Source organism: Malus domestica, chromosome 06, assembly GCF_042453785.1.
Source record: "Malus domestica chromosome 06, GDT2T_hap1".
Classification (NCBI taxonomy): Eukaryota; Viridiplantae; Streptophyta; class Magnoliopsida; order Rosales; family Rosaceae; genus Malus; species Malus domestica.
The window spans coordinates 16,727,719-16,743,000 of record NC_091666.1 but is presented as its reverse complement, the minus strand read 5'-3'; the positions used below and the strand labels follow the sequence as shown (position 1 = coordinate 16,743,000).

Here is a 15,282-nt window from a genome sequence, read left to right as displayed (position 1 = left end):
AATTGTTGTATGCGCTTTCCCATCCAATTCAATAACTTAAGGAGAACTTGGAGGTTAATTTAAGCGGACCTAATTAACCTGGGGTGTTGAGTTTCATGATTGATCGAAAGAACAACTGAAAATTGGTTTATGTGGAAGTATGTCATGTGTGGAGAAGAACCCTCTAGCTAGCCCATCATCCATAGTTTACCCAAATTCGTCCAAAATCTGTTTTAGTTTACAATCTATTTGTTTTGTTTTCAAATTCGTCAAAATCAATTCCCCCTTTACTTTAAAGTGTTTTATTAGTCAAAATCTGTTTTGATGTGTGTTTTTAAGTGTCTTGAGTTAATTTAAAACCTAATTTCGTCCAAAACCATCCCTAGAGTCAGTTTAGAGTCTAATTCATTGTTTTGAGCAGTTTTGAGTCTTTTAAACTAGTTTTGAGTCTTTTTAGTTTGTATTGCATCTTTTGAGTCTAGCTTGGTGTTTAAACTTAATTTTACGTTTCTAAGTCAGTTTCAAGTGTTTTAGCAATCCCTCATAATCCCCGACCTAGAACGATCCCTACTTACATTCTTTACTACAATTGGCAACAAGAGGGTTTAATTTGTGTGTTAAGATAATTTTCGCATCAAATTTTTGGCCCCGTTGCCGGGGATTAGCAACATTGCTAATCCCTTGTTATTTTGTTTTGTTATTTTCATGTATTTTTATGTTAGTTACTGACCTTCTTTGTTTTCTTGTTTTAGGTACTAGTTTATGACTCGGAGTTTTCATCCGATTCGTGAGCATATCTTGGACTTTGACGATGATTTTGAGAGGACTTTGAGAAGGAATACGAATCAGCAAGATCGTAACCCACCTATTCCTGAACCTAAGTTTGAAGAACATCCACTTGAAGAAGAAGAGGAAGATCCTAACATGGTAGCGGACAATCGAACAATCAAGGAGCTTTCCGCTTCGGGATTGGACAATGCCGCTCCCCTATGCATCCAATATCCCCTGGTTGCCCTAGGGAAGACGGACGCGTTCAAATTGAAATCAAGTTTGTTGCATCACATCCCTAAGTTCCACGGGATGTCCATGGAAGATCCTAATAAACACTTGAAGGAGTTCGAGGTTGTTTGTTCGAGCATGACCCCTGTGAATGTTGATGGGAGCATTCTAAAAATGAAGGCTTTTCCCTTTTCTCTCTTAGAAAAGGCTAAAGATTGGTTGTATGAGCTAGCCCCTGGAACTGTCACATCATGGGAGAATATGAAACGGGCATTTTTGGAGAAGTTTTTCCTAACTTCTCGAGTCATTCTACTATGCAAAAGAATTAGTGGCATTCAGCAAAACCAAGGTGAATCATTTCCCACTTACTATGAGTGTTTTAAAACCCTTGTTGCTTCATGTCCACAACACCAGATGAAGGAGGAGCTTCTTCTTCAATATTTCTAGGAAGGGCTTCTACCAATTGAACGCCAAATGCTAGACGCCTCAGCGGGAAGAGCTTTGGTGGACAAAACACCCATGGCTGCCAAAACCTTAATTGCTAACCGAGCATTGAATGCTCAACAATATGAAGGCGTTGGTCAAAGGGACACCCCACGGCAGCAAGTGAATGAGGTAAGTTCCACATCCGACATTCAATCGCAGTTAGCTAATCTTACTTCCATTGTGTCTCAGGTGGCCGAAGGAATGAGGATGAAAGAACCAAGTGTATGTGGTGTGTGTTCTATCCAAGGACATGCCTCTGAAAAGTGCCCTCAATTGATTGAAAATGGTGGATGGGAAAGCGCCAATGCAATTGAATTTCAAGGTCACAACCAGCCAAGGAACGATCCATATTCTAATACGTACAATCCAGGTTGGAGAAACCATCCAAATTTCAAGTGGAGGGAGCCCTAACAACCCCAACAACAAGGAGGCTTTAGGCAGCAACCTCCGGGCTTCTATACCAAGCAATACACACCAACATAAGCCCCACAATAAGCTGCCCAAAAAACCCTCAGGTACATCTTTAGATAATGACACACTTCTTAAGTTACTCACCAATTTGTCTCAGGGGCAAGAAAATCAAGCCAAAGCAATGCAAAACCAAGACAAAAAGGTGGACCAAATGGAGAAGCAAATTAGGCAGATTGCGAAGTTTGTAGGACAATTCAGAGAGCAAGGTAAGTTGCTGCCTAGTTCGACTGTTGGGAACCTGAAGGAAGGTTTTGAATCTACAAAAGCCATAAGTTTGCGAAGTGGAAAACAAGTTGGATCTAATCCCCAACCGTCCAGTTCACGTTCCAACGAGGTTGAAGAGTTGATAATTGAAGAGGATGAGCAAAGCACCCCCACGGCAAGGGTGGAAACATCTTTGCCGCAAGCCCCAAAAGCCCCTAAACCATCTAATTCGGCCAGCAAAGGTAAGGAAGTTCCAATTTTTATTAATTCTAACGTTGTTCCTCCAAATGTACCATTTCCTCATAGGTTTTTGCAATCAAAGAAGGAAGAGGCTGAAAAGGATATTTTGGAAACGTTTAGAAAAGTTCAAGTCAATATACCTCTTTTGGATGCAATTAAGCAAGTTCCAAATTATGCCAAGTTTGTGAAAGAACTTTGCACAACTAGGAAGAGAATTTCGAGCAAGGAGGTTGTCAAGGTAAGTGAAAATGTCTCAGCTGTTTTACGTCGTAAACTACCCACTAAATGCAAGGATCAGGGTAGTTTTACCATTCCTTGTGTAATTGGGAATACTCGTTTTGAATCTACCATGTTAGACTTAGGTGCATCTATAAATGTCATGCCTTATTCAGTCTATGCATCTATGCACTTGGGCGAATTGAAAAAGGATGGTGTGATTATACAATTGGCCGATAGATCTAATGCCTATCCAAAGGGAGTTTTGGAGGATGTTTTAGTACAGGTCAATCACTTAACCTTTCCCGTGGATTTCTACGTGCTTGAAATGGACGAGTCGGACCACTCCCCTACATTACCCATCCTCCTTGGACGACCATTCATGAAAACTACCCGTACTAAGATTAATGTGTTTAATGGAACTTTGACGATGGAATTTGATGGGGAAGTTATCAATTTCAATCTTTCTGATTCTATCAAGTATCCTAGTAAGGATCACTCATGTTTTCTATTGATGTATTTGCTTCTTTGGCACAGGACCATTTTGAACAATTGAATGACGATGCACTTGAATTGGTCATTACACGAAAAATGGATATTCAAAACAATGAAGTAGTAACCATACATCCCCACGGCATGAATGATTTTTCCCTTGCCGTGCCCCCTAATGAAGATGTGATTGAGATGGTGGCTGCCCTCGAATCATTACCACTACAATCTGGTAAGTTTTTGGACCCAATATCCATTTCAATTTTGACTAATAAGTTACTTCCTTTAGTTGTGCAACCACCTACACTTGAACTTAAGCCATTGCCAAGCCATTTAAAGTACGTTTTCTTGGGCGATGATGAGACGTTGCCCATCATCATCTCAAGCACACTTAGGGCACAAGAGAAAGACAAGTTGGTAAGGGTGCTAAGGGAGTACAAAACAGTAATTGGGTGGACATTGGCCGACATAAAAGGAATCAGTCCCACTACTTGCATGCATCGTATACTTTTGGATGAGGGGTTTAAAACATCTCGAGAAGCTCAACGCCGACTCAACCCTCCAATGATGGAAGTTGTGAAGAAGGAAATAATCAAGCTTTTAGATTGTGGAGTGATCTATCCTATTTCCGATAGTCGTTGGGTTTCGCCTGTTCAATGTGTCCCAAAGAAACACAGAGTAACTGTGGTGACAAATGTCGAAAATGAGCTTGTGCCTACTCGAATTCAAACAGGTTGGAGGGTGTGTATCGATTACAAGAAGCTAAACGCCACCACTAGGAATGACCACTTCCCCTTGCCATTCATTGATCAAATGCTTGAGAGGTTAACGGGTTATGCTTTCTATTGTTTTCTTGATGGTTATTCTGGTTATAATCAAATTGTCATAACAACCGAGGACCAAGAAAAAACCACTTTCACATGCCCCTTTGGTACATTTGCTTATCGCCGCATGCCATTTGGTTTATGTAATGCACCTGCCACATTTCAAAGATGCATGATGAGCATATTTTCTGATTATGTTGAGAAAATTATTGAAGTTTTTATGGATGATTTCAGCGTTTTTGGTGATTCATTTGATGGTTGTTTGCATAATCTCGGTTTGATCTTAAAATGATGTGTTGAAACTAACCTTGTTCTCAATTGGGAAAAATGTCATTTCATGGTTAAACAAGGCATAGTTTTAGGACATATCATCTCTGAAAAAGGAATGGAGGTTGATAAATCAAAGATCGATCTTGTACGTCACTTACCCTCTCCTACTTCGGTTAGAGAGGTTCATTTTTTTCTTGGACATGCGGGTTTCTATCGAAGATTTATCAAAGATTTCTCAAAGGTTTCCCAACCTCTTTGCCGTCTCCTTCAAAAAGATGTAGCATTTGACTTCAATAAAGAGTGCACGGCATCCTTCAAACAACTCAAGGAATTGCTGACCACACCTCCCATTATTGTTCCACCAGATTGGAGCCTTCCTTTTGAGCTCATGTGTGACATATCCGATTATGCTTTAAGGACTGTTTTAGGACAAAGGAAGGATAAGAGGCTGCATGTCATCTACTATGCTTCACAGACGTTGAATGATGCCCAATTAAACTATTGAACAACAGAACAAGAACTTCTTGCCGTTGTCTTTGCTTTAGATAAATTTCGATCATATTTAATTGGTACTAAAGTAATTGTTTTCACTGATCATGCAGCTTTAAAATATTTGCTCATAAGAAGGAGGCCAAGCCAAGGCTAATTCGATGGATATTGCTTCTCCAAGAGTTCGACATTGAGATTGGAGACAAAAAGGGAAGTGAAAACGTGGTGGCTTACCACCTAAGCCGTATGATGCATAATGAGGAATCCCTACCCATTGCTAAAACGTTTCCTGATGAACAATTGATGTCCATTAAGGTAAGTGAACCTTGGTATGCTGATTTGGTAAACTTTTTGGTGTCTAAACAAATTCCAAGCACTCTCACTAGACACCAACGTGATAAGCTTAGAAATGACGCACGGTTTTATGTGTGGGATGATCCATATATGTGGAAATATTGCCCGGATCAGATTATTCATCGATGTGTGCATGATTCTGAGTTTCATTCCATTTTAAGCTTTTGTCATACATATGCATGTGGTGGTCACTTTGGCACACAAAGAACAGCACTTAAGGTGTTACAATATGGGTTCTATTGGCCTAGTATCTTTAAGGATGCTAGAATTTTTTGCTTAACATGTGATAAATGCCAAAGAACAGGAAATATAAGTGCAAGGGATCGAATGCCGTAGGTTTCCATCCTCAATGTTGAAATTTTTTACGTTTGGGGTATGATTTTATGGGTCCTTTCCCTTCCTCACATGGCTTCCTTTATATCTTACTTGTTGTGGATTATATATCGAAATGGGTGGAAGCAAAAGCCACCCGAACTAATGATTCTCGAGTGGTTGCAGATTTCATTAGAACTAACCTATTTGCAAGGTTTGGAATGCCAAGAGTAATTATAAGTGATGGAGGTTCTCACTTTTGCAATCGAACCATTAAGGCCCTATTGAGGATGTACAATGTCAAACATAAGGTTTCAACACCTTATCACCCTCAAACCAATGGGTAAGCCGAGGTGTCTAATAGGGAGATCAAGCAGATTCTAGAGAAGACAATTGGGCCAATAAGAAAGGATTGGAGCTTGCGTTTGGAGGATGCGTTGTGGGCATATCGTACGGCATATAAAACACCCTTTGGCATGTCCCTATTTCGGCTCATCTATGGCATGTCCCTATTTCGGCTCATCTATGGCAAACCATGCCATCTTCCTGTAGAATTGGAGCACAAGGCGCATTGGGCCATCAAAACATTCAACATGGACCTTGACGCTGCTGGAATTCATAGAAAGCTCCAATTAAATGAACTTGAAGATATTAGGCATGAGGCTTATGAAAACGCCCGAATTTACAAGGAGAAGATGAAGGCTTTCCATGACAAGATGATTCGAGGCAAATCATTCTCCATTGGGCAAAAAGTGTTACTCTTTAATTCCCACCTTTGCTTGTTTCCTGGTAAGTTGCGTTCCAAACAGATTGGTCCTTTTGTGGTTTCTAATGTTTTTCCTCATGGTGCAGTCCAAATACAAAGTTTGAAGACGCAACAAGAATTCAAGGTAAATGGGCATCGTTTGAAGCCCTATTATGAAGCCTTTGAGGAGTATGTCGTGGAGAATGTACCCTTCCATGCCGTGGGCCCTGTTCAAGCTTAAATGGAGGTATTGTCCGGCTGGAAGACGTTAAAGCAAGCACTTCTTGGGAGGCAACCCATGTATTCAAATGAGGAAGATTTTTGAATCGCTTCACAAGCAATTTTGCTTTTCTAAAAAACCTTTCCTTTTCTGCATTTTTATTTTGCCTGATTGTCATTTTTTTTAATTTATTTGTTTGTTGCTTATTTAAGTATTTTTGGGTTTGGATTTATTTTTAAGACATTGATAGATATGCAAGGTATTTTCACATTAAAATTCGTTGAAAAGAAACAGGAGACAGAAAAATACAAGAAGGAACCTTCACAAAGGCTGTTTAGGAGAAGTCTCAGTAGTCGGCAGAGCCTCAGCAATTGGCAGAGCCACAGAAGGATGAAGTATCGGAGGTTGACCATTTAGAGCTTCACTACGCGGTACAGCCCCAAAAGTCGAAGGTAAATGTTGTTGGAACAAACCCACAAACCTCTGATCATCAAGTAAAATCTGACCATCAGATTCCTGCATCTAGTCAATTTTCCTCTTCATGTTTGTGGCATAGTTGTGTGCGAGCTTGTGCAACTGTTTATTCTCAAGCTTGAGCCTTCTAATCTCCTATTTGAGACTTATCACTTCAGCCGCCAACGATTCAACTTGATGGGTTCGAGCAAATAGGCGTTAGGCCATATTGGACACAGAACCTGCACACTGCACACTGAGAGCCAGAGAATCCTTAACAGCCAACACATCAGACCGTTTGGAAAGCAATCTGTTATCTTTAGAAGTGACAAGGCCACCACCGCAGCAGTCATGTCATTCTTCATACCGAATCCCCAACGGTAAGAGGACCAGTAGGGGATATGAAGGATGGGCACCATATGTTGTCTGGAGAAGGCATGGCAGCCTCTTCACCAAAGCTCAAGTCAAAATGACGGTCGGAAGGGCCAGACATTTTCAAAGGTGTTGAAGAAAGAAGAGGTCGGACAAGTCAAGATCTTATAAGTGCAAGAAGGGAGTTTCTACAAGCGCAAATTCAAGTGTGCTTTGAAATGAACTGCGTGCCTCTATAAAAATCAACACTCAACGGGATTTCAGATATCGAATAGGCGAGCTCAAAATTCAAAGAGGCCAATTCAAAAATCGAAGAGGCGCTAGCTTTCTCAAAAGTTGGGCTTGCTCAAAAACCACGGGCCATCCTCTATTCCAGATTTGTCCGCACTCGTCAAATGCAACCTCTGCACTCGACGAGATTTTAGAACTCAAAGAGGCAAGCTCAGTAATTGGAGAGCCATCTTCTTTTCCAAACGTGTCAGCATCTGTCACATGCACGCTCAGCTTTGCGAAAATCACGGGCAGTTTGTCGAAGCGCCGATTCTAGATATCAAAGAGGCATCTGCTTTATCCAGACGTGTCAGCACATCTGTGACATACACACTCAACCTTGCGAAAATTACGGGCAATCTGTCAAAGATTTCTGGTGAAGTAGAAAGCACGTGAAGTTTACTGTTTAATCATCCAACGGTTGCCGACAAGAGTGAAAGAATAGTACCGGTTATTATTTCCTATAAATGTCGACCTTCACCCTTCATAGCAAGGCAGACATACATAACCTTCCGTCATCTTCGAGAATGCCTTCCCAACGAAGCCTCTCGAGTCACTCAGTGTTCCTTATTCCTTGGGGTACCTCTGTAAACAACTCATCCAAAGCAAAAGTATTTCATATCATGAAGGTTGAAAGAAAGAGTATCTCATATCATGCTTTCTCCTTGTCCTTTTCCTTGTCGTTGTTTTCATCTATGAGACAAAGAGAAAGAGAGCAATCAGTCAGCACTTGGTATCAATCTTCCGATCGGGAATCGACTGCCTGGAACCCCTTCCTGATTGCTTACCTAGCCCTGCTCTCGAGTACTCATCTTCAACATCTTATGCTTCCTCTTCATCTACCACATCTGCCTGGGGAATAGATAAGGGAAGTGAAAGTGATACCTCGAAGCATGTGGAGACAATGTGCTAATTCATCCTCAGCTAGGGACAAGGAGAAAGAGAGTAAGAGGTGGGCACTTGGAAAGATTGAAGAAAGAAACAGACCATCACCTCTACCTCGTGTCTGCCTGCCATGTAGAATAAACAAGCAGAGAAGAATGTAGACTGAATAATCAAATCAACCCAGCAGAAGGAGTCTGATTTGAAACCAAGGAACTCTCACTCAGAATTCCGAACCAGTTCGAGATCAAAGCTGTGGAAAGACAACAAGATCACCTATCTCCAAAACTAGATTTGCGTTCTTAAACTCTACTCTGTCTGGTTTTTGCTTTGCTATACTTGTCATGTTTATTCGTTGTTTGTTTGGTTGCTTATTTTTGTGTAAGTTTATGCTTGAAACATTGAGGACAATGTTTAATCTAAGTGTGGGGGGGGGGGGGTAACCATTGTTTTGCATGAAATTCGTAGGAGTTTATCACCCATTACTTCTAGTGTTGTTCCTTGCTGTTTTAAGTGTTTTAAGCTGTTTTGGAGTGTTTTAGTGTGTTTTGACATAAAAATCTGAAAATCTCATAAAAATTTGAAAAATTGTTTTGAAAAACCCAAAAATAGTTGTTTTTATGTGTTTGTTTGTGTCTTAGGGTACCTTCCAACACAATGATGAGGATTTGGTTTTTAATTACAAGACTGTTAAAGAGAGTTATAAACATGGATGAAAATTTGATTTACTCTTTGGTGTATGCTTGGTTGTGGTTTAAATTTATGAATTCAAATGCAATCATAAAAGAAAAATCAGTTTTGTAACATGCTTGAAGGAAGGAACTCAAATTAACGCTACAACCTTGTGAGACTTGAGCCTAAAACGTTTATTTGGAGAGTTAATAATCTGTGCATTCTTGTTTTTTACAGTCATTGCATGATCTCATTATTCTTTGCTTGGTTACTACTTAGAAGGCGTTTCATCATTTAGTTCCAAATGCTAGAACTCATGCCCATTTCATTCAAAGCATGCTATTGATTTGCATAACTGCCGTGTGTAGTGACCGCCACCAAAGCCAAACTGTCGTGTATCCTACTTCATTATATGTTTAAGTTTAACCCCGTTGAGCCTTGTGTAGCCTATGATTCTTTGTTAACCCACACTGTTCTCACCTAGCCTAGATTAGAACCATCCATACCCTTGTTCTTGAAGCATAGTAAAGCATGATTCAAAATGAATTCCTTTTTATTAATGTATTGCAGAAAACAAGTGTGGGGGAAGTGATTCTTGTTGTGTGTGTGTGCCAAAGTCCTTAATAAGGCATGGGTAGGAAAGAAAAAAAAAAGAAAAATTTATGGAAAATAGAATGAAAAAAAAAAGTTGTGAAAAAGAGCTTTAAAGTGTCGTTTGTTGAAGAAAGGGCCCAAAAACATTGAATTCAGCCCTAAGTGTTGCATGAATCTTCCCTTTGTATTTAAAAGTTGATTCTGCATTCTAAAGTGAATTCCAAGTGACGATTTCATTGCTTTGCTTGCTATCCCTTTAAGAACGTTTGTTACCCATATCCTTCCTTTGTTAGCCATTACTCCCAAGCCCCGTTGCAACCCTTGACTTCTATCTTGAGTGTTATGTGTTTCAATTTGTGGAGTTTGAATTTGGTAAGCGCATATGGTGTCACTGGTTCTCGCATCTAAGTAGTACCATTCCATTCATGAGATCATATTTAAGCATGCTTATTAACTCCATAAACTGCTTTCTTTGTTGTAACATTTGTGAGTACTAGTCTTTCATGTTTACATCAATCTTCTCACATATAACTAGTGTAGGGTGTGTAGTCAGAAAACGTGTGTGAAAATAGAGAGTATCTAGTAAGGAATTGAGAGAATTCTCTAAGGCATGTTACTACCTTCAAAATGTTGTTTTAATTGATTAAATGTGAACTAGTGAATGGTGATACGATTAAAGTATGCTCGAGGGTAAGGATTGCTTAAATCTATGTAAGTGATAATCTTTGGCATGTCATGTTTCATTAAAAATCCCTGAGGCAAATGTTGGAAGGTTTAGGTTGTTCTGTTGTTTCATTTATGTTGTTTTGCTCGAGGACTAGCAAAAGCTAAGTGTGGGGGAACTTGATAGAAGCATATTTATGTGGCTTAGTTTGCTTGTTCTTGTGCATTTATGTTGTTATTTCTTAGTCAATTATGTATTTTTAAGCTATTTTCATGTGTTTGTAGGTCCTAATAACAAAGTTGGCAAGAAAGTGCATTTTGGTGCATGTTGGAACATTTTTGAGCCAAGATTGGATAGTGAAAGCTTGGAGACATGAGGATGGACGTTTTTAAAGATTAGAAGGCTGGAAATCAGCATGTGTGTGTGCAAATGTGTTGATTTTGGGCTGAAATGGTGAAGAGCATGTGTGTGCACATGCAAAGACAACATGCATACACACACATAGACAGTACGGCACATAGGCAAAGAGAAAGACACAACATGGATAGCTTGGCATGGGCAAAAAATGGGTGGATTAGTGGCTTAAATGATGAAGAACATGTGTGTGCAAGTGTAAGAGGAAACACACACACGTGGGCAAAGAGAAAGGCACACCATGGACAGCTTGGCATGAGCAGAAAATAGGTGGATTAGTGGTTGAAATGATGAGGAACATGTGTATGCAAGTGTAACAGCTGATACATGTGGAAATAAAGAGAGAAAACAGCAAGAAAAGCAAGGCATGGGCAGCAGAAAATAAAGAATGAAGGAGTAGAAATGATAAGTACATGGACAGCACACACATGGGAAAGAAAGGCACGGCATGGGCAGAAATTGGGTTGATTTGTGGCTGAAATGATGAAGAGCATATGTATGTGTGAGTGTAACAACTTGTACAAGTGGAAATGATGATTAGATGACAGCAAACACACATGTAAAGAGGAAAGAAAGATAGACAGCCACATTCACAAACACATTCAGCCATTATTCCCCCTCTTGCCGTGACCTACACCCATTACATCCACTCATTACAACTCCATATACTCATCTCCCTAGCCTATAAATACATCCACCCTTCACCATAACTAAATACTATTCCCTAGCTGTGAGCACCGTAATTCATCCATATATTCCCACATCCCACAAACACATACAATTACATTCCCTTACCGTGGCACTATCCAACCAAAAACCAAACACAAATCCATACATTCCCTTCCCCTTGTTGTGGCATCCATCCAACCTAAATATATTCATAACCCTTCCATCTATCCATACGCATCCATCAAACCACACCTTGTGCCACATCAAAGAGAAGAAAGAGGATCCTTGGACGTGCTTGCCATACAAGTTGGATTGTTGGAGCATTTTTAGGTGTTTTCACTCTTTTGTTTTCAATGTCTAAATTTGTTTATCTTTTCTTTATGAGTATGAGGAACTAAACCCCCCTTAGCTAAGAGGGAATTTGAAACCATGTTTATGCTTGCAATATGATTTGATTACCTTCAGTTGTGATTTCATAAGTTGTGAATTCAATTTGTTTAACTGCTTGATTGCTAACTTATTCGTGTATGTTTATTAAGAGTGCACACTTAGTTTGAATGCATTAATATGATGCTAGAGTATAAGGGAGTTTCACCTAATAGTTACAAACTTATATTCACAAGTAGTGGAGGTCGCTTATAAATGATCGCGTTAAATGAATTATTGGCAGGAGTTTCATGCTCATCATAGTAACGATTGCCTCATCAATACTTATAGTTTTCATAATGCTTAATGATCTTTGATTGTATCTTTATTGTGCTGTTCACGTAAAGGACTTTTGAAGAATGCTTAAATTGTTGTATGCGCTTTCCCATCCAATTCAATAACTTAAGGAGAACTTGAAGGTTAATTTAAGAGGACTTAATTAACCTGGGGTGTTGAGTTTCATGATTCATAGAAAGAACAACTAAAAATTGGTTCATGTGCAAGTTGTTGGAAATGTGCCCTAAAACCAATCATATGATGATACTTTACGGACATTTCACATGTTAAACTAATCTAGTTTAATATTAAGGGCAAAGATTATTGTTTGAGCCGTCTCATATAAATGTTATCTGCTTAAACGATAAGTCCCAGGAATATGTGATTGGGAGAATGCGATCTAAAGAAGTTAGATTCATGAGACCATTCTTTCGTAGACACATCCTAAACGTTCCTGATCATAGGATTGCCAATTGGGCATTGACAGTCTGTTAAGATCAGTACGTGATGTGCTCTCTCAGGGAGAGTGACTAGTCTCGAGTCATTGGTGTGTGTGACATCAAGACAAGTACGTAGGTGCTCAATAGAGAATAAGTTCACTGAACACGATCAACGAAGAGTTCTCATATTCATGTCACATGAGAACTCATGGTTGGGATAATGCAAAGTAGTCCTTTGACCTGAGGCATCACGTTTGTCTTGTGGTTAAGTCCTTGATCTTTGATTATGTCAAAGTCACTCCATCAGGAGGGTGTCCACGGCATAGTTGGGGTTAAGCCACTTAGCTATGGAGGCAAGTGAATGCGCAACAAGGGATCTCTAACCTTCAAACCGTTTGGGGGAGAATACTCTATGATATGATTTAGAATCTCTGGCCAGAGTATGAATGAGATTTAGGAAAGTCGTTCCAAATCACATTCAAGGTAATCATATAAGCACACGAATCACATTGGATAGTAGACATGAATAAACTATCAAACCAAACAATGTGGTCAAGAGTATTGTATTAGAGAAAGACCGTATTGCATTTGTAATCCTAAACTAAATAGGTTCTCTACCTCTTCTGATTAGCTTGGGTAACCATGATATGCTGCTAGGTGTCACTCTTGGTTTGTGGAAGCCCTAAACGTGTATAAACACTAAAGGGAGAATTGAAAATAAGTTTCAATTCACAATCGATTTTAAAGAGTTTTAATCGCCCACTGCCTCGCTAAAAGGAACCTAATGGATCGTACACCGTGTAAGGTGCAGATTGAAGAAACAATGGAGATGAGTAAGAATAATTAAATGGTTTAATTATTTATGGCAAGGATTAATTAATATGTTAATTAATCAAATGAATAAGTTCGTTAAAGACCTCGGGATAGTTTTGGACCTTAAGGCCCAATGGGCTTCGAACGTCAAGCCCATTGACTTAAGTTGTATGACAATTTAATGAATAAAGATTCACAAAGGCCCAAAAGCCCAAATCCCTTATGTGGCCGGCCATGTGTGTTGAATTAGGGTTTTTGGTTCTTTAGGTCATTTTAAGAAGTGACTATATAAATAACTTTATAGCCTAAAATTCATTAAGGGGTTCTTTTGGAGAAAATTGGAGAGAACATGTCTCTCCTTTTCTCTCTAGGAGGCCGGCCCCCTTGGAGGGTGTATCTAGCAATCCTACTCCTCCAAGGTCACTCATTTCTACTTAAATCTAACCTTGGTGTAGAGACTTAGAGGTTCTCAATTTTGGGAACTTGGAGAACCATATTCTTCCATCCAAATCCATGGATCTAAGAAGCAAGGAATGAAGGCCCTCTCTTTGGGTGATTAGCCTTTGCTTATGCAAAGAGGAATCTACAAAGGTATATATTTCTCAACTCACTTTGTTTTGAGTTGAGTCTTGGTTCACCAATCTACTAGGCTTTGAATTTCATGGTTAATGTTTTGTTTTTGAATGCATGCTAGCATGATTCCGCCTTTTAATTGTTAAATGCATGCTATAGATGTTATTCAAATGAACATGTTTTCACAAAATCTTCCTTCATAAGTATGTCATGTGTGGAGAAGAACCCTCTAGCTAGTCCATCATCCATAGTTTACCCAAATTCGTCCAAAATCTGCTATAGTTTACAATCTGTTGTTTTGTTTTCAAATTCGTCAAAATCAATTCCCCCTTTACTTTAAAGTGTTTTATTAGTCAAAATATGTTTTGATGTGTGTTTTTAAGTGTCTTGAGTTAAGTTAAAACCTAATTTCGTCCAAAACCATCCCTAGAGTCAGTTTAGAGTTTAATTCATTGTTTTGAGCAGTTTTGAGTCTTTTAAACTAGTTTTGAGTCTTTTTAGTTTGTATTGCATCTTTTGAGTCTAGTTTGGTTTTAAACTTAATTTTACGTTTTTAAGTCAGTTTCAAATTTTTTAGCAATCCCTCATAATCCCCAGCCTAGAACGATCCCTACTTATATTCTTTACTACAATTGACAACAAGAGGGTTTAATTTGTGTGTTAAGATAATTTCGCATCAGGTGTCATACTTGAGCATACTACTTCAAATGCTTGTTTGGATCTTCCATGGACAGCCCATGGTATTTGGGAATATGATGCAGCAAGCTTGACTTCAACTTGAGCTCATCGATCTTGCCTTGGGCTGCTATAGGGTATTGAATGCAAAGAGGCATGGCATTGTCCAACCCCAAGGCTGAAAGTTCTTTGATTGTTCGATTGTCCGCAGCCATGTCTTGTTCCTCTTCCTCTACTACTTCAAATTTGGATTCAGAACTAGAACTAGGTGGACTTGGTTCTAGTTGCCTCATTTTCCTTCTCAACGTTCGTGTAAAATCGTCATCAAACTCCAATATGTGTGCACGAACAGGTTGAGAAGTATGAGTCATAAACTAGTACCTAAAACAAAGAAAACAAAACAAAACAAAATCAGAAACACTAGAAAAACAAAAACAGAAACAATGGGGAAACACACGGCAATAACTAGGGGAAGATTAGCAATTTTGCTAATCCCCGTCAAAGGTGTCAAAATTTGATGTGAAATATTCTAATACTCAAATTAAAACCCTATTATTGTAGTTTATAAAAGTAGGGATCGTTTTAGGCCAGGGATTAGAAGGGCTGCTAATCTACACAAATTAAACTCTAAAACACTAAACTAGACTCAAAAACACAAAACTAGACTCTTATGACTCAAAACTGAACAAACTGACTTAAAACATCACAATATTAGCAATTAGACTCAAAACAGACTCTAGGGAGTTATTTGGACAAATTTAAGACTAGTAAGACTCAAAACACTAAATTGG

General features: G+C 39.1%; 2 protein-coding genes across 2 annotated transcripts; both read left to right on the top strand.

The window, feature by feature from the left end:
• Positions 1-2,086: 2,086 nt before the first annotated feature.
• Positions 2,087-4,683, top strand: LOC139196835 (uncharacterized). Its single transcript, XM_070823179.1, has 3 exons — positions 2,087-2,617; positions 3,133-3,908; positions 4,398-4,683. Exons 1-3 carry the CDS (start codon positions 2,087-2,089, stop codon positions 4,681-4,683), a joined length of 1,593 nt encoding a protein of 530 aa, XP_070679280.1.
• A 1,153-nt stretch (positions 4,684-5,836) lies between these two features.
• LOC139196834 (uncharacterized) lies at positions 5,837-6,319 on the top strand. Its single transcript, XM_070823178.1, has one exon. It carries the CDS (start codon positions 5,837-5,839, stop codon positions 6,317-6,319), a length of 483 nt encoding a protein of 160 aa, XP_070679279.1.
• The last annotated feature ends 8,963 nt before the right edge of the window (positions 6,320-15,282 follow it).

Coding starts and splice junctions, on each gene's coding strand:
- LOC139196835 (XM_070823179.1), top strand. CDS start 2,087: ATGGAGAAGCAAATTAGGCAGATTGCGAAGTTTGTAGGACAATTCAGA. Junction 2,618..3,132: donor CGAGCAAGGAGGTTGTCAAG/GTAAGTGAAAAT, acceptor TCTTTGGCACAG/GACCATTTTGAACAATTGAA. Junction 3,909..4,397: donor ATTGATCAAATGCTTGAGAG/GTTAACGGGTTA, acceptor TTTCTATCGAAG/ATTTATCAAAGATTTCTCAA.
- LOC139196834 (XM_070823178.1), top strand. CDS start 5,837: ATGTCCCTATTTCGGCTCATCTATGGCAAACCATGCCATCTTCCTGTA.